The sequence below is a fragment of the Petaurus breviceps genome, unplaced genomic scaffold (genome assembly GCF_028583685.1).
Source record: "Petaurus breviceps papuanus isolate PSGF00001 unplaced genomic scaffold, PetGlider_PUasm1.0 181, whole genome shotgun sequence".
NCBI classification, from domain to species: domain Eukaryota; kingdom Metazoa; phylum Chordata; class Mammalia; order Diprotodontia; family Petauridae; genus Petaurus; species Petaurus breviceps.
In genome coordinates, this window is record NW_027185784.1 from 9485709 (window position 1) to 9509473 (window position 23765).

The following is a 23765-nucleotide window of genomic DNA, read 5'->3' on the forward strand; positions in this document are numbered from 1 at the left end:
TCCAGAGTCTTTGTCTTTGTGGTCTGCTTTCTACCCATTTTGAGGCAGGATCCTAGCCACGCCCTTCCTCTAGGATTCCAAGCCTTTGCTGTAGAGGGTTTTGCCCTAGGGCAAGAGTTACTATGTTTTCAGGGTCAGGGGGGAGGGGGGTTTGGAGCAAGTTACATTCACTCTGTCATCCTGGACTTTGAAGGTCCTGAAAGGGGCTTTTTTTTTTTTTTAATTTCTGGGCTATGAAGTGGTAGCCCCAGGAGTGTTTGCTGTCCAGGACAGGGGCCCTTGTATTTGCTTCTTACCTTGCTCTTTCCAGTCCCAGCCCTTTGGTGATAGGCCTGGTAGTAGACCTTGTGGTTGGTGGGAAGACTTGCCCTCTGAGTTGATCAGGCCCCTTCCTGTCCTGCCTCTGCCAGCCGTGCTGCGCCTTCCCAACCTGCCTCTGCCAACCGCGACGCACCTTCCCGGCCTGCCTCTCTTGGTATTTGTTTTAACCTCATCCTAAGAGGTCAAATAAAACCATAATAATCCAGACACTCCTTATGATATTTGCATGGCTCAGTAGCATAGCTATTGCTGTGTCAATTCTTAGATTCCTAGGAGAATAAATGCCATGTCTGCAAATGTAAATATGTGAAACATTATAAGTGATTCTGTAACCACCTGTCTGGATAAACCATTTAAAATGAAATTCCAAATTGACAATCAATTGATAAACATTTATTAATTGTCTACCATGTGTCAGTCACTGTGCTATGTACTGGGGATACAAAAAGAGATAAAAGATAGTCTTTGGCCTCAAGTAGCTTATAATGTAATGAGGGAGACAGCAAACAAATTTATACAAACAAGTTATATAAAGGATAAATAGGAAATAATTAACAGAGGGAAGGCACTAGAAAAGGAGTTAAGAAAACCTTGTAGATGAAAGGATTTTAGCTGGGACTTGAAGTGAGTCAGGTTATCCTGGCTAAGAGGTATAGATGAAGAAGGAGACACTGGGGACAGGCAGAGAAAATGTCCAGTCAGAGAGAGAATATCTAGTTTCTGTGTCTTGATTCAACATCACTGAATTGAAGTATGTGGTGGGGAGTAAAGCATAAGAAGACTGGAAAAGTAGCAGAAGCTAGGTTATAAAAGGTTTATATGCCAAAGGATTTGTATTAGATCCTGGAGAAAATTGGGAGTCAATGGAGATTATTAAGCACTTTCTTGGCCAATGTTACAAAATACATAGGTGGTTCAGTATAGATTGAACCCAGAGCCTCTGATTCCAAACCCAGGTGTCTTTCCTTTACAAAATGATCATCTGGCTCTAACTCACATCTCTGGTCCTGACTCCATCCCATAACCTTTGCTTTGCATTCAGTCTCTCTGATAATCAACCTGTGGTTCTGAACCTACCCAGTGTTCTCTCTTCCTGCAAGGAAGCCATCTGACAGTAGATGTAGGAAAATAATTCTATAACTTAATTACTTTAGGAGCAGACAGACCCATAAGGAAAAAGGTAAAAATCATTGACCCATAGTTGATAAAGACAAAGGCAAGACAGAAAATGAGATGCAGTAACTGGAAGGAGAAATAGTCAATGATAATCATTTGTGAAGGAACAGCAACCACAAAAAAGTACCAACCAAGCATCCTTATCAAATAGCTGTAATCTCTCTGACCTGCCTGAAATTGTCCCCTTGGTCTCTTTGGAAGTCTGTGACCTCCTCTTTGTCCCTTCCCTTTGAGAAATACTGAACTACAAGCACCCTATGGTTCTCCCTTCCTTCAGGTCTCCATCTCTGTGCCTCAATTACCTAGCCACCAGGGCCAGATTCTAGCTTCAATCTTATCTCTGACACTCCTCCTCCTTCTCTTTCATGTCTGGGGCCTCTGTTTGAGACCACCTATGGAGGAAGGGAGATAGGAGTGCTCTCCAGCGCTCCAGCAAACTCCTTCTCTTTGTGATAAAGAAAATCTTCCCCACCAATAGGGAAATCTTTGATTCCATACAAGACTTGTAGTATTAATATTTTATCACCTCTGAAGCAGGCCTAGCATAAAGAATTGACACAGGTGCTTTCTCAGATTCCTGGAAAAAAATCTAAATTCCTCATCTATAGAATCCATTTTTCTTCTGATAAACTCTGGTTTGTAAAATTTATAGAAATAGCAGTTTGTTGTGATCATCACAATAATATTAACTTTAAAAGGTTGTTCTTTGTTCTCTTTTGACTTGTTCTTTTACATTGGAAACATGGGCAAAATTTTTAAAGGGGTCAGTACCACAGGGCTTATGAAGCAAGGTTTGTCTGAAATGTATCATGATACAAATCGTACTATCTTAGTTTAACGTTTATAGAAATACTGATGAAAGAGATCCAGATTGCATTTCCATTCATAAACACATTTGACTGATGTTCAGCTATAAAATTATTGGATTTAAAATCAGCCATTCCCTGTGTCAACATCTCCAATGCTAATACAATAAGATCATTCCATAAAGTTCAGTTTTTCACCCTCTCCTGCAGGTCATGATTTATAATATAATGTCTTTTTTTTAATCTATCAAATTGAAAAGAAGAAAATAAGAACCATGGAATGAAGTAAAATTATCCATATTGCTACTATGTTATAGGCAAATATAATTAATACCTCAGTGAACCTATTTCACTGATATAGATACTCCTTCTTAGACATAATTGATACATGCACTGTTATTCTATTCATTGATGATCTGTTTCTTCCCTACAAGGCTCATTTAATGTTCTAAGAGGAGGAGGAAAGATTCCTTTAAATTGTGTGACATTAGGTTGGAGGCCCTCTCCATCTGTTATCCCTCATTTCCATTATATGACCAGTCTATATCTTTTTTCACTCATATATAATGTAGGTAATATTGCTTGTGCTACTTGACACACATAATTCTGGAAACTTAAGCAAAGTTGAAATGACCATTTTGTCAGGTATGTTATAAAGGAAATTCTTATCTAGGTATGGACTACTGTGGTCTCTCTGGTGGCTTACAACTTGATATTATATGACCTTGTAATCTGATTTGAAACTAATGTCTAAAGGAAATCATTCAAAACGAAAGTTCAAAATTAGAATAGAGAAAAAATACACAGTTGGTTATCATACCTGTAAATGTGAATGGGAGTAAATCATCCATAAAGCAGAAGCAGACAGCAGAATGGATTAAAAGCTGGAATCCTATAATACGCCATTTACAAGAAACATATTTGAAGCACAGAGACACACACAGAATAAAGAAAAACCTGGAAAGACTTCACGAACTAAAACAAAGTGAAGTAAACAGAACCAGAATATTGTAAACAATAACATCAATATTGTACAATGAAGAACTGTGAATGATGGGGCTATTCTCAGCAATACAATGGTTGGAGACAGTTCCAAAAGACTCATTATGAAATATGATATCCACCTCCAGAAAAAAGAATTGATATTTTCTGAATATTGACTGAAGTGTACTATGTTTCCTTCTTTCTTCCTTCCTTCCTTTCTTTTTTTTCCCTTAGTCTTCTTACACAAAATGACTAATATGGACATGTTTTACATGAATGTACGTGTATAGCCAATATCAGATTGCTTACTCTCTCAGGGAGATGGAAGGGGAGGGAAGGTTTGAATTTTGAACTCAATACATTTTCTAAAAAATGAATGTTAAAAATTGTTTTTACATGTAATTGAGGAGGAAAAATACTGTTTAAAAATAGAAATAATAAAATGAAATAAAAGTTCACCATTCTTCAAAAGATGTTTTCGAAAGAATTACAAATTGTTAACACACACATAGAAAATTGCTATAAATAACTGCATCATAAAAGTATCCAAAAAAATCCAATTTAAAGAAACCTAAGTTTTCACCTCATGCTAAGTAAATTGGCAAGGATAAAAGGTCCAAAAATCAACTGAGAAGGAGTTATGGGAAGACAAGCACATTAATACAGTGTAATTGGAGTTGTATATTAGCCTAACCATTCTATAAAAGTTTGGAATAATGTGTCACAAGTTACTAAACCATTACTATCCATTGTCACAGGATTCCTACTATGAAATATCTCCTCCCATGTGGTAAAAGACAAAAATTCATGCCTTGTAGATGCCAAATTAGTCATAGAATCACCTTTCATGATAGCAAAGAGCTTTAAATTAAATGAGTATGTAACAAACAAACAAACCAGGATATCCCAGTATAATGTCATATCCTCATACCCTAAGAAATGAGTGTGAGGAATATCGAGGAACATTAGGACTTACATGAACTGATACAGAGTATGGTATCCAGCAGAAGAGTACATAGTGACTACAAGTGAAAACACTTTTTGAAAATGGTCAGTTTTGGTTTCAGAGAAGAGATGAGGAAGGACTTCTCCTTTACTGATGGCTATCCATGTTCTTTATTCCCCTTGAGGTCCTTTGGCTTTGGTTTCTTTGGATACTTCATCTTTCTCAATATGTCTCTTTTCTTGATTTCTTATCATTAACCTCCATAACTTATAGCCTTTGCTTGCATAAATTGCTCTCTGGGTGCATGTAAGTTTCTCCTTCTGTGCAACTTTAACTGTACCCACTACACTTAATGCATGTATGCTATTTTTCTGCATGATTATACCATTTAGGTAATTCACAAGATTTATAAGATCCAAACAGCTTAGGAAGTAGTAATCTGGTTAAGCTTATATTCCCATTTTACCAGACAAAAAAGATATTTGGCTTGTTTATTTTCAGGGTGAGCAATGTATATCTTAATCCTATGTACCTGATAAATTACACGCTGCTTTTTAAGGGGGAGGGGCAGTATTTGTGTTTTACTGGGTATAAGCTGCATAAGAAGCAAAGTCAAAAGCTTCCAGGTTCATAAGACACTTGAAAGGTGAATATGAATCAATAATTAACATTCTTCATTTGGCAATGGCTAATTGAGGGTAAATGGTAACAATAATATATAACTTTAACATTTTTTCTCAATATTTTTCTGATTTCCTAATTAAAATTATTTCATATACTTATTCAAGCTCCACTGGATTTTTCAATGTTCTTAATAAAGGAATTCCTTTTCCTAAAGTATTTCATATAAATCCTATTAAAATTATATATAGCATGTTTGGTTTAATACAAGTATGAAGTAAATGATTTGGCATGTTACCTGAAGCAAAAAGAAAAATTAATTAATTAAAGCTTCTACTTGTATTTTAAAGTGAAGATGACCTTGTGCTTTTTTTGGGGGGGTAAAAAAAGGTTGGCAGCTAAGGTCACTGGAGTATATTATGATAGACAGTTATGGTCTGTGCCTGGCTTGAAGGCACTTCTGCTGCATGGATTAGCGCCAACTATAAAGAAACAGACAGTGCAGGACATTCTATCATTTCATTTGTAAATAATGGGCAAAGTCATTGGAAGCAACTGTTAATTTTCACCAAAGAATACAATGCTAAGTAACTGCTCCTCAAGAAAGTCAGGTTGGATTCTTCCAATCAAAAAAAGATAAAAACTCAAAATATCACTTTTTCTGCCTGTCACTTGTGGCAACCACATCAGCAAGAGTCACCGTTTCCCCAGTAGGCAGATCCCATCTGCATCATCTCTTGCAGCAGTGTTTTAAAGGATACAGCTCACTTCCAGTGCCAAGATGGCAGAGTGAGGAAGGAACCCTCTGAAGCCCTCCCCAATTCCCATCTAAACAACTAGAGAAAATATCTCATAATTGATGAAGGAGCAGGGAAGGTGCTTAGCAGCATGACAGGAAAGGTCTGTCTACCTGAGTTGGGAGGGGAAGGAGGTGGAAGAGTGGCCCAAGCAGCCAGCCTTACAGCAGGGGTTCTGCAGCAAGATTGCAGTGAGGCCCCACCCTCCTGCAAACCAGCAGCCCTCTAGGCAAATAAACAGTCTATGTAACACAGTAAGACCCCACTCCAGCAATCCCACCCCCCCAGCAGAAGCCACCAGCTAGGCCTGTTGCTGACCAGTAATGAAGCACTAACCCAGGGCTCTCCAAAGACAAATCCCTACCCTAGGGCCTACCAACAGAGACCTTGTTTCCATAGCAGCCCATCAACAGGGTGGGATAGACTAGCAGCTAAACCCTATGCTCAGGGGAAGGCAATAGGGAGGCCCTACCCCCCACTACAAACCAGAAAGGATATCTGCCCTCCAAAGAAAGCAGGCAGCTAAATCCTGGAGTCCAGTGAAATCCATAGACTCAGGGGCAGATGGCAGAGTAGAAACAGGACCTCCTCCCGGCTCCACCTTCCACCTTCCCCAATTCATGTAAAAGGGGACTCTGAACAAACTTTGGACCTACAGAACCCACAAAATGACACAGAGAAGCTAACCTCCTGCTGAGGACAGCCCAGCAGGCTTGGAATGTGATATTCCAGAAGTCAAAGGATCTGGCATTAAAACGAAGAATCACCTACCCAGCAAAACTAAGTATCATGGGGGTGGCCAGGTAGCACAGTGAGTAAGAGCACCGGCCCCAGTGTCAGGATGACCTGGGGGATCAAATCCAGGCTCAGACACTTAGCATCCATCCAGAAACACCTGGCCACGTAACCTTGAGCAAGTTACTTAACCCCAATTGCTTAGGGGTGGCCAGGTGGCTCAGCAAGTAAGAGCACCAGCCCTAGTGTCAGGATGACCTGATGATCAAATTCAGGCTCAGATACTTAGCACCACACCCAGAAATAACTGGCAGTGTAACCTTGAGCAAGTTACTTAACCCCAATTGCTTAAAAAAAAAAAACTGAGTATCATGTTTCAGGGGAAAATATTGACATTCAGTGGAATAGAAGACTTTCAAGCATTCTTGAGGAAAAAACCAGAGTTGAATAGAAAATCTGACATTCAGATACAAGAAGCAAGAGAAGCATGAGAAGGTAAACAGGGAAAAGAAACCATAAGGAACTTATCAAAGTTGAACTATTAACATTCCTACATGGAAAAACAATAATTGTAGTCAAAATGATCCATTTTACATTTTATAATGTTCTCTAATTTTTGTTTACTCATAAAGTCTTTCACTCCACAAATCTGACAAGTAAACTATACCTTGTTTCCCAAGACTGTTTACAGTATCAACCTTTATACCTAGATCACGCACCCATTTAGATGTGATTTTGGTATATGGTGTTAGATAATGGTCTATGCCCAGTTTCTGCCAGACTATATTCCAGTTTTCCCAGCAGTTTTTGTCAAATAGTTAGTTCTTATCCCAGAAACTAGGATCTTGACGTTTATCGATTACTATAGTCGTTGACTTCTGAATCTCGTGTGCCTAATCTATTCCATTGATCCACTCCTCTATTCCTTAGCCAGTACCAAGTAGCATTGATGACTGCTGCTTTATAATACAGATTGAAATCTGGTATAGCTAGTCCACCTTCCCTAGCATGAAATTGAAAAGCTTCTGTACAAACAAAGCCAATGTAACCAAGATTAAGAGAGAGGTTGGAAATTGGGAACGAATTTTTACAACCTATGTCTCTGACGAAGGACCCATTTCTAAAATATACAGAAAATTGAGTCAAATTTATAAGAATAAAAGGCATTCCCCAATTGATAAATGGTCAAGGGATATGAACAGAAAATTTTCAGAGAAAGAAACTAAAGATATCTATAAGCACATGAAGAAATGTTCTAAATCACTATTGATTAGAGAAATGTAAATCAAAACAACTCAGAGGTACCACATCTCACCAGTCATATTGGCTAGGATGACAGTACAGGAAAATGACAAATGCTGGAGAGGATGTGGGCAAACTGGAACACTAATGCATGGCTGGTGGAGTTGTGAACCGATCCAGCCTTTCTGGAAAACAATATGGAATTATGCCCAAAGGGCTATAAATAATTTCATATCCTTTGACCCAGCAATACCACTCCTAGGGTTATATCTCAAACAGATCATAGAAGTGGGAGGAAGACCCATATGTACAAAAATGTTTATAGCAGCTCTTTTTGTGGTAGCAAAGAATTGAAAATTAAGGGGGTGCCCATCAATTGGGGAATGGCTGAACAAGTTGTGGTATATGAATGTTATGGAATACTATTGTGCTACAAGAAATGAGGAGTAGATGGACTTCATATTTACCTGGAGAGTCTTATACGAACTGATGCTGAGTGAGAAGAGTGGAACCAGGAGAAATTTGTACACAATTACAGACACAACATATGTGTGATGACCAACTTTGATAGACTGGACTCTTCTCAGCAATACAGTGATATAAGTCAATCCCAAAAGACTCATGATGGAGAGAAATGTGTGCATCCAGAGAAAGAACTGAGTTTATATCCAGATGGAAGCAAAATACCTGATCTTTTTCCTTTTCTTGTTTGGTTTTATGTCTGATTTACCATTTTTCATTCCATTTGATACAATCCATCTTTATAATGTGACTAATGTATAATGTGAAAGTATTTACAGATCCTATACTTTACTGTATGCCACCATGAGGGGGAGGGAAGGAAGGGGGACAAAATGTGAAACTCAAGGAATAATAGAATTGAATCTTGTAAACTAATTAATTAATTAATTTAAAAAAGTAAAACAATAACTGTAACTGATGAAACTTTTCTCAATATGAACATAGTTGAAGGGAATAGAAATTACATATTATATATATATATATATCTGTATATGAGTGTACGAATACATATGTGAGTGTGTGTATATATGTTTACAAGTATACATAGAAGGCACAGGACCAATTTAATAGAAAGGGATGATACTTAAAAGGTGAAATTAAGAGGTGATAGAGGAATACAATGAAAAGAGATGGGGAGAGACAGAATGGGGCAAACTATCTCATAAAGAAGAGGCAAGGGAAAATGGTTACAACAGAGGGGAAGAATAGGAAGGTAAAAGGTAATGGGTCAACCTTATTCTCATTGAATTTGGCTTAAGGAGGGAATGAAATACACACTAAATAGGGTATCTCACCCTACAGGAGAGTAGGGGGGAAGGGGATCATAGAGGGGATGATGGAAGGGAGGGCAGGCTGGGGGGGAGAGAAGTTGGAAGCATCTACTTTTGAAAAGGGACGGGATCAAAGTAGAGAATAGAACAAGTGGGAGGTGGGAAATAAGGGAGGGAAATATAGTCAGTCTTTTACAATATATCTACTATGTTAATGTTTTGCATTAGCTACACATGTACAACCTATACTGAACTGCTTATCTTCCTACTAAGGGTGGGAGACAAAGGAGGAAGGGAATGAATCTGGAATTCAAAGTTTTAAAATCAAATGTTTAAAAATATGTATATATACTATTATAATACTATTTGGCATGTAATTGGGAAATAAGATATACAAGCACTGGGGTGTAGAAATCCACCATGCCCTGCTGGAAAAGTCAAAGGGGGTATGGGAGAAGATATGCAAGAGAGCAGATTTGAGGAGGGGATATCCTGTGGGACTGCTATTTTGGGGCGGTTAGTAGGGGGAAAATGGGGAGAAAATTTGTAACTCATAATCTGGCAGAAATTATGTAAATCAGAAGTTAATAAAGCATTTGAAGAATGAACAAAAAAGGAATCCATACACTCAGAACCCCAGTAAAGAAACTTGAGACAGTGTAGAACCAAAGTCCAACAGTCACATAAAAACACCAAGTCACAAAAAGGCAGAAAAATAAGCAAAAAAAAATTAAAAAGAGCTTGACTATAGAAAATCACTATGGTGTTAAGGAGATCAAGGCATAAATATAGAACAGAATGATAGTATCAAAATGGCTATATGTGAAGTCTCAAAGAAAATGTAATTTGGTCTCAGACCCAAAAAGAATTCCTGGGAGAACTTAAAAAGGATTTTATAAAGCAAGTTAGAAAAATAGAAGAAAAATTGGATGAAAAAATAAGAGCAATGCAAGAGAATTATGAAAAAAGAGTTAATAATATGGGAAAGGATATACAAAAATTTACCAATGAAAATTACTCCCCCCAAAATGGAATTGTCCAAATGAAAAAGGAAGTACAAAAACTCACTAAAGAAAATAATTCCTTTAAAATTAGAATTGAACAAGTGGAAACTCATGACTGTGTGCAATATTAAGATACAAAAAATAAATTTAAAAATAGAAATGTCAAATTTCTCATTAGAGAAACAACTGACCAAGAGAATACATCCAGGAGACATAATATAAAAATTACTGGACTACCTAAAAGCCATGATTAAAAAAGGAGTCTGAATAACATCTTTCAAGAAATTATCAAAGAAAACTGCTCTGATATATTAGAAACAGAGGTCAAAATAGAAATTGAAAGAATCCACTGATCACTGCCTAAAAGATAACCCAAAATGAAAACTCCCAGGAACATCATAGCTAGATTCCAGAACACAGATATCAAGGAGAAAGCATTGCAAGCAGCCAAAAAGTAACAATACAAATACGGTGGAGCTATAGTCAGAATTACACAGAATTTGGAAGTTTCCCTATTAAAGAACCAGAGGACTTAGAATATAATATAGCAGAAGCAAAGGAGTTGGAATTACAACCAATAATCACCTACCCAGCAAAATTGAATATAATTTTTCAGGAGGTAGGGAATGGATATTTAACTAATTAAAGGATTTTCAAACATTGCTAATTAAAAGACCAGAGTTGAAAAAAAAAAATGACTTCCAAATCAAAGAGCCAAGGGAAAAAAAGCAAAAAAGAAACAAGAAAGAGAAAAACATAAATTCAATATTTGTATATGACAAGATGAAATTTGTAACTCTCAACAACTTTATTGCAAGAAAAGGAATTAGAAAGAATATATGTAGATGAAGTGTGTAAATAGAAGGTAATTTTGATGGGATGATACCCCCCAAAAAAATAAAGGGGTGAAAAAGAAAATTGCACTGAAAAAAGGATGGGGAAGACTGAATGCAATAAATTATGCCACATAAAAGATACATGATATAACTATTATACTAAATAGGAATAAAGGAGGGTGGTAGACAAATCTTAAACCCTACTCTTATCAAAATTAGCTCAAAGAGGGAATAACATACACATTCAGTCAAATATAAAAATTTATCTTTCAGGGGCAGCTAGGTGGCTCAGTGAGTAAAGAGCTGGCCCCAGAGTCAGGAGGACCTGCGTTCGGTTTCTGCCTCAGACACTTCACACACACACACACACACTCACACACACAACAAAAAGAACAAAAAAACTAGCCATGTAAACTTGGACAAGTTACTTAACCCCTATTGCCCTCCAAAAGGCAAAAAAAAAAAAAGTCTTTCCCTATAAGGAAGTAAAAAAGGACAGGGATAATAAAAGAGGGTGGAACTGATAAAAGGGAAGGTGTATTAGAGAAGGCAGTGATCAGAAGTAAAATATTTGTGAGAAGGGAAAGGGTGGGAATGAGAGAGAGGGAGATCATAGAAGTGGGAAAAGGACCTGTATATACAAAAATATTTATAGCAGGGTTTTTTTTTTTTTTTGTGGTGGCGGAGAACTGGAAATCTAGGGGATGCCCATCAATTTTGGAATGACTAAATAAGTTGTGGTATATGAATGTAATGGAATACTATTGTGCTATAAGAAATAAAGAGCAGATGGACTTCATAATAACCTGAAGATACTCTATAAACTGATGCTGAGTGAGGAGAGCAGAACTAGGAGAACTTTGTACACAATTACAGACACATCATATGTGTGATGACTGACTTTGATAGACTGGGCTCCTCTCAGCAATGCAAGATTATACTTCAACTCAAAAAGACTCATGATGGAAATGGATATCCATATCCAGAGAAAGAACTGCAGAGTCTGAATGCAAACTGAAGAAAGCTACTTGCTCTCTCTCTGTCTGTCTCTCTGTCTCTCTCTCTCTTTCTCTCTTTCAATCTCTCTCTCTCTCTCTGTTTTGTTTTATTTTTTCTTTCTCATGTTCATTCCATTGGTTATAATCCCTCTTTACAAATTGACAAACATTTAATGGGAAGGTCTTTGTAGATCCTATATTTGACTGCATACCACCATGGTGAGGAGGGGAGAGGAGAGTGAGAGGGAGAATATTTGAAACTCAAAGGTTTGAGGAACTGAATGTTGTAAACTAAAAGTAAATAAATAAATAATTTTTTTTAAAACAATATAATCCTGCAATATGTTGTGTATAAGTAATTCATTTGAAGAGATACCTACAGAGGTAGGGGGCTGGAGCAGAATCTATTATGCTTCAGATGAAGCAAAGAAATCAGGGGTAGCAATCATGATCTCAGACAAAGCAAAAGCAAAAATAGATCTCATTAAAAGAGATAAAAAAGAAAACTATATCTTGCTGAAAGGTACCATAGACATTGAAGTCATATCAATACTAAACATACATGTACAAAATGGTATGGCATCTAAATTTTTTTTGTCCTTTTTGGAGGGGGGAAGACAAGGCAATTGGGGTTAAGTGACTTGCCCAAGGTCACACAGCTAGTAAGTGTTAAGTATCTGAGGCCAAATTTGAACTCAGGTGCTCTTAACTTCAGGTTCACTGCTTTATTCACTGCACCACTTAGCTGCCCCATGGCATCTAAATTTTTGAAGAAGTTGAATGAGTTATAGGAGGAAATAGAACTATACTATTGGGGCCCTGAACTTTCCCCCTCTCAGAACTAGATAAATCTAACCAAAAAATAAATAAGGAAGCAGGGAAGGGGGTGAATAAAATTCTGGAAAAGTGAGATATGATAGATCTCTAGAGGAAACTGAATGGGAATAGGAAGGAATATGCCTTTTACTCAGCAGTACATGGAATTTAAACAAAAACTGACTATGTATCAGGACATACAAACCTCACGACCAAATGCAGAAAAGCAGAAATAGTAAACACAGTTTTTCAGATCATAATGTTAAATAAGGTAGTCTAGCTATACCAGATCTCAAAGTATATTATAAAGTGGTACTTATCAAAACAATCTGGTACTGACTAACAAGTATAGTGGTGGATCAGTGGAATAGATTAAATACAAATTACATTATAGTAAATGACCAAAGTAATCTACTATATAAAATACTCAAAGATGCAAGCTTTTGGAACAAAAACTCATTATTTGACAAAAACTACTGCAAAAACTGGAAAACAGTATGGCAGAAAACAGGTATAGACCAACATTTCACATCATATACCAAGATAAGGTCAAAATTGGCACATGATTTACACATAAAGGGTGATACCATAAACAAATTAAGACAGCATAGATGTTTGTCTATAAGATTTATGGATAAGGGAAGAATTTAGGATGGAAGAAAACAAAGAGAGTGTTACAAAATGTGAAATATATCATTTTGATTATATAAAATTAAGAAGTTTTTGCACAAACAAAACCAATGAAATTAAAATTATAAAGAAAACACAAAACTGGGCAGAAATTTTTATAAGCATCTCTCATAAAGTCCTCATTTCTCAAATATATAGGTAACTGGGTCAAATTTATAAAAATACAAATAATTTTGTAATTTACAAACGGTCAAAGGCTATGAACAAGCAGTTTTCAGACAAAGCAACCAAAGCTATCATATAAAAAAGCTCTAAATCACTATTGATCAGAGAAATGCAAATTAAAACGACTTTGAGGTACCATCTCCCATATATCAGATTGGCTAATGTGACAGAAAAGGAAAATGACAAATGCTGGAAGCTATGTAGGAAAATTGAGACAATAATGCACTGTTGGTGGAATGGTGAACTGATCCAACCATTCTGGAAAGTAATGGAACTATGCCCAAAAAGCTATAAAACTGTGCACACTCTTTGATCCAGTAATAACACTGCTAGGTCTATATCACAAAGACATCACAAAAATAGGGGAAAAAAACCTATTTGTACAAAAATATTTATAGTAGCTCTTTTTGTGGTAGCTAAAAATTGGAAATCAAAGGAATGCCCATCAATTGGGGAATGGAAAAGCAAGCTATGATATATGACTGTAATGGAATATTATTTTGCCTTAAGAAATGACAATAGGATGATTTCAGAAAAAAACTTGGACAGACTTACATAAACTGAAGCATAGTGAAGTGAACAGAACCAAGAGAACATTGTACATAGTAACAGCAATATTGTTTGATGAAGAATTATGAATGACTTAGCTATTGTCAGCAATACAATGATCTAAGACAATCCTAAAGGACTAATGATAAAACATATTACCAACCTTCAGAGAAAAAACTAATATTAATTGAATACAGACTGAAGCATTCTATTTTTTACTTTCTTTTCTTTTATTCAAGTCTTCTTGTACAAGATGACTAAAATGAAAATGTTTTATATAATTGCACAAGTATAACCTATATCTGATTACTTAACATCTCAGGGAAGAGGGAAGGGAGGGATAGAATTTACAACTCAGAATCTTAAATAAAAATGTTAAAAATTGGAAAAAATAAAGGATACAGCACTTGGCCTCAAATTGACTGAATTACTAAGTAAAAACAAAGAGAGAGAAAACTGAAAGTCTTGCACAGACTATACAACATCTTCTTAATATGCAAATACAAACTCCAAATCACTCACCTTTCTAAAGACAACCTAGTATTTAAGACTATCAGAATCAGTTTCAAAACAGAGCATCTACAATTGCCTCTCTAATAATGGCATGAACAAAACATATTCAAAAGGAATTTAATCTGTTGTCAATAGTCCTATATAAGCTCTCCAAGTTATTTCTGAAATAGTAATTTTAAGTAGAATAGTTTGATTGACAGGGGCTTATTTTTAGCTTCTTGTTTCAGGAGCAGCTTAATGGCAGCATTAAAAAAAATATGTTTGAGATTTTGAAAGCAGGTGGAAAAACTCACACTTCTGATTAAAAAGAGAATTCTTTCTAATCCTGTGCTTTCAACTTTGCCTGCAAGTGTCTTCTATATATAGGGAAGAAAAAAAACATACCCCATCACTTCTGAAGTGTTAAAAAAACAAAGACAAATAAATAAATTAATGTGTATAACTTACCATTAAAGTTTACAGCCCGGATATAACTAAGGAGCTCTTTACCATCAATTGTGCTCATTCGTGGACAAAGACCAATATAGCCAGGACAGAGATCTTTATGCATATTGTGAAGTGCATAAGCCATGGAATATACTGCATCGATTACAAACTGAACTTTTCCTTCTTGCTCATAGGAGGAATCCCGAGCAATTCGTTCTAATCCTGTGAGAGAGAATGAAGGAAAGAAAAGGGAGGAATGAAAAATAAAATCTGCTCATTTTATTTATTTATTTTGCTTTTTGGAGGGCAATTGGGGTGAAGTGACTTGCCTAAGGTCACACGGCTAGTTTTTGTATTAAGTGTCTGAGGTCGGATTTGAACTCAGGTCCTCCTGACTCAAGGGCCAGTGGTCTATTCACTGCACTACCTAGCCACCTCATGCTCATTTTATTTTTAATATTCAATTCAAATAAAAAGAAAAAGAAGTATGGCTCCAGTTTCCAACATTTTTAGAATATTTGTTGAGATAGACTAAAATTACCACATTTTACTTTTAAGTACTATGGTATTAGACCCGAGTCAGGTTTTTCAACTGTACTTTGAATTATTACTTTGACAAAATGGAGAGAAAAATACTTCATTGGAAGGGGACAAAGGTCACAAAGAAGTAATAAAGATGGAGAAATTACACATCTCTGTGTCAAGCTTATTGAATATCAGAATATTTTACATTTTGTAATTACATAATATTTTGTTTGTGGTCTGACCGTTTAAGTCAAGTATGTTGGATGTACCATTCTTCTTATCCATATCTGCTCCATTAGCATCATTTAATTAGTATGCTCCTAGTATGGTCATTTTTCTCAAATCAGTTCTTGTTTTGAGTGTGCCATTTTTGAAACCTTCTCCTCCAGCCCTAGATCTTATAATGGAACATTTCCCTAAGTGAACCCTATTTATCTTCAGAAGAATCAGCCAATTTACTTTCTTCTCACACTCAATTTTCCATTTTAATTTTCCATTAAAGACATGTAGATCTGTCAAAGTTAGTGTCACATAGAATAAGTGTATGCATATGAAGGCTTATTCAATGCTCAGAATTGACATAGGAGATCACTTTTGCTTTGGAAATTAAAATGTTATATTTGAAAGAAGCATAATTTTAGGGGAGAAAGGAGTTTTAGAAGTAATCTAACCTGATCTTCTGACTTTACTGATGGGGAAACCAAGGCTTAGAAAGGTGAATTGAGCTGCTACATAGTAGCAGAATCAGGACCAGAAACCAAATGTTTAAAATTGTCAGTCCAGCATTCTTTCCACTACATGATTTTTAATCACAAAAACAGAGGTACAAATTTCAAGGTGCCCAATTTAACAATTCAGAAAAAAAGTGTCACACATTCACACATGAATAAATGTCAACATATCCATTAGCTGACTCTGTTAACTAAAATTAAAATCTGTAACAACATTCCCCTACATATTCACATTCTACAATATAGGAGTTATTTCACTGGGAAGCATAGAGACACAACAGAGATTTTTGTACTTTCCTCATTTGGAACATTGTCATAGGATATATTTTCTACAAATTCCAAATGGAAGAGGGATCCTCTCCATATGGCATCCTTCTCCAGGTGCTCCTAACTCCAGGTGTTTCTAATTCCAGATGTTCTAACTACATGGGATCTCAGAAACCTAAAGAATTTCTTCTAAAATCCATAGCCAATGATAAAAGATAATACAGCAATCCACAAAGAAAAAGCCAAATGTATAAAGAAATCATAGTGCCCAAATAATGGCACACACTTGAATGGGCAAATCACTATAAATACCAGCAATACATCTGGAACAGATGTTATAGCCTGGGCCAAATAAAATAAGAAGAGGGAAAATAAAATTACACTTAGAAACTGCACAATGTTTTCACCTTAACAAAATTCATGTAAATGGTTACTATGTGCCAGGATATCAGCTTGGGGCTAGGGTTTGAAAGGTACCAATTGAAATAGGAGTTTACATTCTACTGTTGGGACACAACATGTGTACAAATATATGTAGTAGTCTCCCCTTCATTTTTCTTAGGCTAAAACTGGGGTGGGGGAAGAGGGTGCTGAGAACTCTTTATGGTGGAAGTAACACCTAAAGTTGAGATTTGAAAGAAATTAAGACTATTGAAAGGTAGAAATGAGGATGGAGTGTATCCCAATCATGGGGAATGGCCAGTGCAAATGCACTGGTTTGGAAGATCAAGTATTGGATTAAAGCAAACAGTCTAATTTATATAGAATTTGTAATTCATAAAAGGGAATTACATAAACTAAGTCTAGAATAACTAGGTGGGAAACAGGATAATGGAAAGATTCATGGAAGGAATAAATGACCAACAGTATATTAGCAATAAAGACTTATATACAAATTTCATAAAAGATAGTATCAATGACTTATTTGATTAGGAAAGGTAGTGGACCCACCATTAAGGGGGGGGGACGGGAAAGTGTTTCTGTTTCATGCACTGTCATTGTCAAAGAATTCAATATAAAATGTCTAGTATATTATAGTATAGTATATAGTATACATATATATATATAGTATAGTATATATATAGTATACTAGTATATATATATATATATATAGTATAGTATATTTCTGAGGCTAAGCCTCAGAAAGCAAAAGAGGAAGGAAAGGGAACAAGTATTTACTAAGTGCTTAGTATGTGTTAAGCATCAATAAGTGCTGTATAAGTATTATCTCATTTGATCCTCACAATAACTTAGGAGGTGGAAGCAGTTATTATCCCCATTTTATATTGAGGAAACTGAGACAGACATCATTAAAGTGACTTTCCCAGGGTAAACCAGCTAGTAAGAGTCTGAGTTCAGATTCCTACTCGGGTCTTCCTGACTCTATGGCTAGTGTTCTATAAACTGCTCCACTTTCCTAGAACCACACTCAAAGATTTTTCCAGCATTTTTGAATTTGAAAGAATTTGAGATCCACTGACATAGACTTTGAAGACCAAGGATCACCTCCACATGGTGATAAATCATTACAAATAGGATATTAAAAGACTCAGAGTGAAGCCTCCAGTGTGTTGGAGAAATCCTTTATGAATTATTTACTGAAAAAAAAAAATAAAATGATAGGGGCAGAGTCAAGATGGCAAAGAATAGGCTGGGACTTGCCTGAGCTCTCCCAAATTCCCCTCCAAACAACTTTAAATAAGGCCTTAAAATGATTTCTGGAGCAGCAGAAACGACAAAAGGATAGGATAAAACAATTTTCCAGTCCAAGATAACTTAAATCAACAGGAAAGGTCTGTCACATCAGGGTAATAGTGACCCCTTGACTCACCCAAAGCCCAACTTTAACATAAAGTTAAAAGTCAAGTAACAGATTGGGAAAATGAACAAACGAACAAAAACCTGACTGAAGAAAATTACTATGGTTACAGGAAAGATCAAAAAACAAACTAAGAAGACAACAAAGTCTAAACATCCAAATATAAAACAAATCCTTACAGAGTCATGAAGTATTGGACACAACTGAAAAACAACTGAACAACAACAAATAGCCTCCCAGGCTGCTGTGAAGACTAGATGAGATAAAAACAGTAAAGTGCTTAGCATAGTGTCTGGCACACAGCAAACACCAAGTAAATATTAGCTATTATTACTTGGCCTGCCAGAATTCAATAAACTAGACTTTTCCTTCGCCTCTGTAAAGTAATAGGAATTCAGACCTCATGGATCTCTAATTTATAAGCAATACAACACACACTTGTTTATAAGGCAGCCTTGTGGGTTTTTTTATGCACAAATATTGGAATTTTTCTTTTACTGCTTATAAACTACAGAGTTTAGCTGAGTATCAATCATGTCAATGTCAAAGAGGGATTTTTGTTTGTTTTTTAATTAAAGATCAATGGATACTAGATCACTTTTCCAGGAATCTTTGCAAGGTTACTGTAAGAGGTGAAAGGCCTCAAATTCCAGTTCCATTTCTCAACCAAGAAACCGTAAGAGTATTCTGAGATGTTTTCATGATGCACTCCCTTGCTTCCTATAACACTTCAACTTCACGGTGTCGCAAAGTTTTACAACAGAGTGTGTGCCTTGCTTCCTATCTCTGACTTTCTCATTCATCTAAATGAGGAGTTTAAGAAGCTGACAGTGACTCATCAACTTAATTGGCTATAAAATTTCATTATGTTATAGTTTCCAAAGTTAATGTTAATGTATAGCCATAAAGTGTTCAGTAGCATTAAAGACTCTATGTCAGCCACCCACAAAAATGTCACACCTTTACTAATATTATGTAAAACATCACTGACTGTAAAGTTGTAATATATTTGAGGGTATAGCTTGAAATTCACAATATATTGGAAAGTACTTACATGGTAGGAGAGGAAGTCAGTCTCATAAATTAGACAGTTAGACTGCTTTATGTTTTCATTAATAAATTCTAAAGTTTCTGATTGTATCTCATCTTCATGAATATGGGAGTAAATCATAGAAGTTAGAGCTTGAAGGTATGTCAAAAGATGTACTAATCCAATCCCTCCATCTTACATATGAGGAAAGTGAAGCCTTAGAGATATTAAATGGCCTGTTCCAGGTCAAGGAGGCAAGGGGACAAGAATTCAAATGCAGGTTCTCTATCTCTAAATCCAAGGCAGTCTCGACTCTACTATATGGCCTACTATCTCCCTCTTTATTTGCCTGTATAATACAGTGCAGGTTGTAGGTAAGAACTTTGGTCCATGATAGAGTTTCATTATTCCTTGCTTAACAAAGAAAAAAGGGGCAGCTAGGTGGTAGAGTGGATAGAGTGACAGACTTGAAATCAGGAAGAATCATCCTTCTGAGTTCAAATCCAGCCTCAGTCTGAGACATTTACTAGCTGTATGACCCTAGATAAGTCACTTAACCCTCTTTTCCTCAGTTTCTTCATTCATAAAATGAGCTTGAGAAGGAAATGGCAAACCACTCCAGTATCTTAGCCAAGAAAACTCCAAATGGGGTTGCAAAGAGTGGGACATGACTGTAATGTGAATGTAAATTTTAAAGATCTTCCTTGCCCCTAGGCTAAAGTGCACCTGAAGCCTGGGGTGGGAGGCTTGTTTTTCAGTAGATACTTCTTGATTGGCCAGTGAGTCAATAAGGTTGTTACATTCTCTGAGCCAGGAGAAGGCTATATAAGCCCTGATGTGTAGCTTTGTCTTGGGACTCACTTTGAGAAGTGTTCTGTGATTTGATCTGAATTCTGGGAAGCCGTTGTTGAGAGTCCCCCGGCTTTGAAAAACCCAGATGTGGAAACCCAGATGTTGACTGGGTATGGATGTAATGGTTGGACAGTTTGGAAAGCTGTCTACTTGATCTGTTAATGTCTTGATAATTCTGTCTGTATATTTTGAAGTTTGGGATGCTGACCTTTTTCCCTGAACAAGGTAAAGGATATATGTCTGACTGATTAAAGTAAGCTTGTTAACCCATTTTGAGTTGCTTTCCTTTAACAAAGCAGATCCAAGAACCTGTGGTGGCGGCAAACCCTGAGGATGCTTGGGGTGCTTGCTGCTACAATGACTGAAATGACTACACAAAACCAAAGGAGGAAAAGTAATTCTAATGTGGTAAATTCCTGCACAATTGGGTTTTCTATAGCTGAGCTTGGCATACTTTTCAATGATAAAGAAGCCCAGGGGCCATTAGCTGCTGTTGTTGGCAGCCTGAGCATTTTCACTTTCTAAGAATTTTTCAAGAATCTATTTGGCTTCCTGGCATGTTGAGCAGATCTTCTTTGGAGGATTAATGGTAGAACATAGACGAGTGATGTACCAGACTAGAAAGCCTTGAAGAAATATAATAAATAGTCCAGATTTGATTTCTTCAGCATTGGCAACGCTCCATGTGGGTGCATGTATGTGTTTATAGATATAGGTATAGGTATGGACATGATATCTTCTACTTTTACAAAGCCCTTTCCTCCTGATAGACCTTTAATTCCGGTGGTACAAATACACTCAATGAGTAAGTTACAAGCCTATTTGATTCAAAAACATTTCAAGTACATACCAACTATTGTAAGTGAGGAAGTTCACTTGGTACTCTGGAAAGGGTAGAAAAGTAAAGGAGTAACAGAAAGCCAGGCTTGAAAAAATTCATGGTCATATAGAGTATTTTATTGGCAAAATTTTCCTTTTTTTTCTAACCACTTTGATATGTTTTGAGAATTCATCGATAACAGATATGCATGTATTGTACTCTCTTGTGTGTTTCCCAACACCATGCTGTCATCATAGCATGATTCATGGGCAACTCAAGTCAACCATTTTTAAGAGTTTACTGATATCTACTGGGATCGTTGTTTTGGGGTGGTGGGTCGGGAAAAATGGGGAGAAAATTTGTAACTTCAAATCTTGTAGAAATGAATGATATAAACTAAAAAATAAAAAAAGGAAAAAAGAAGAAAAAAAGAGTTTACTGTTTACATTTTTAAGAGTTTGCAAGGTACAATAGGGGAATGCAGAGAGATAACATGCAAGCAACTTTATATAAACAAGATATACAGAGAATAAAGCAGAGATAAACTCAAAAAGAAGGCCTTAATATTAAGGGAGATTAGGAAAGGATTCTTGTAGAAGATGAGATTTTGGGTAAGACCTAAATAAAGCCTGGGAAGTGAGGAAGGAGAAAATTCTAGGCATGGGGGACATCCAGTTGAAGATGCAAGCAGGCAGGAGAAGGAGTATCTTGTGAGAAGATCTCAAAGAAGCTAGTGTCACTGGATCATGGAGTACATGGAGGAAAGTAGGTATAAAAAGACTGGAAAGGTATGAAGGAATCTGGGTATGAAATGCTTTAAAAATCAAACAGAGGATTTCATTTTTTTTTATCTTGAAAATAATAAAAATAATAAAAAATCACTGGAGTTTGTTGAATAGGGGAGTGACTTGGTCAGACCTGTGCTTGAAGAAGATCACTTTGATAGCTAAGTGTGGGATAGACTGGGGTGAGGAGAAACTTGAATTATAGAGACCAACCAGTAGGCTATTGCAATACTGCAGGAGTAAGATGATGAGGGCCTTCCTGCAAAAGAGTAGCAGCATTGTTAAGTGAGAGAAAGGAGATAGAATCAAGAGGATTTTACAGGAGATTGAATATTGGGTGAGAAGGGTGAGAGTGAGGAGGGCAAGAGAGAAGTTAGAGCTTGATAAATGGATAGGGAATCATCTGTATAAAGATTATAAATAAATCCATGAAAGCCAATGAGATCACCAAGTGAAAAAATAGAGGGAGCAGAGAAGATGGGGGCACATCCATAGTTACATAGAGAAAAGAAAGTACACAAGAAGAAGATAGTAGTTTACAGTGCCAAATGCTACAGAGTTTTCAGGGAGGATGAGGACTGAGAAAATTCCATGAAATATGGGAACTGAGAGTGTTAGTAACTTTAAAGACAACATTTTCAGTTGAATGAAGAGGACAAGACAGATTGTAGAGAGTTAAGAAGAGACAAGGGGTTGCTTTATTGAGCATTTCTTTCTTTATCTATAAACCAATGAAACCCTGATATACATTTTCAAATAATTCAGCCTATCATAACCCTGTTGAATGAGGCAAAAGTGGGTCATCCTTTTACTGATTTTAGGTGTGCTACTGGTTTTATAACTACAAATAATTAAAAGAAGGCTACGTGAAAAGCCCATAATTTCCTCTTCATTAAATGACATTTGCTATTTCATCACGCAGGAATATGACTGGCCATATGAACAAAAATTTTCTCCAACTCTGACATTAGAAAAGGACAATAATGGGACACTAGGGAATGGATAATGAGGCAAGAAACAAGATATGCCAACTACATATCACCTACACAACTAATCAATTCACTCAGAATTCTCACTGAAGCCAATTGATATTGTTTACTTTAAGGAGGAAAATTAGCTGATAACAGTTTCTGGATTCCAACTATCTACCTTAGTGCAATATAAGTCTAGTCATTATTGAATAAAATCATGTTACAGTAAGAAATCCTATAAAGTCACAATTTAAAGTCAATTCTAAAGCAAAATATTAAGCTATTCAACAAATATGGATTTATCTTCCACCTTCATGCTTTTGAACAGGCATGTGGAGAATATATTCCCTCCCAGAATAAAATACTTCTGAAAGTCTATGGCTTCCTTCAATTGTCAAGTACCAGAGGAAGCCTTTCCTGATCATCCCTATATTGTATCACCTCCCCACTTCCCCAGTAAAATGTTATATCTTTGAGGGCAGCAACCAGTTTGGGGGCTTTGTATCCATTACACCTAGCATGCTGATCTATCTATAATAGGCAATTAATATGTTTTTTAATTGAATTAAATTTCTAAGAACACATTTCTTTTATGTTTTTGGAGGGGGAAGGCAATACAATTGGGGTTAAGTGACTTGCCCAAGGTCACACAGCTAGTGTGACAAGTGTCTCAGGCCAGATTTGAACTCAGGTCCTCCTGACTCCAGGGCCAGTGCTCTATTCACTGTACCACTTAGCTGCCCCAGAACCCATTTTTCTAAATTAGATTAAGCACATACTCTTTAAAATTTCTTTCTTCTTAAAAAAAGTCTTTGTTTCCAAAAGTATATCTTGATGATATACTTTTAAAGCAGAATTTCTCATCTCCATTTTTTTTAGGATTCAAACTATTTTATCTAAAATTCAACCCCATTTCCTACTACTCCCACATATAATGCATATACACATACATGTATATGTAAATATGTGCATGTGTATATATGTGTGTATACACATATATACAAACTCCAACTAAAATGGTCTCTTTATCAAGTAAAGTTATAATCAG

At 36.2% G+C, this 23765-nt stretch overlaps 1 protein-coding gene across 1 annotated transcript in view; it reads right to left on the reverse strand.

Annotated features, from left to right (window-relative positions):
- The window catches only part of LOC138160368 (metabotropic glutamate receptor 8-like), a 759152-nt gene that overhangs the window by 159375 nt on the left and 576012 nt on the right, over positions 1 to 23765 (reverse strand). Inside the window, exon 6 of the mRNA XM_069086985.1 lies at positions 14939 to 15139. Within this exon, the coding sequence (XP_068943086.1) occupies positions 14939 to 15139 (201 nt within the window). The remainder of the gene's footprint in view (positions 1 to 14938; positions 15140 to 23765) is intronic.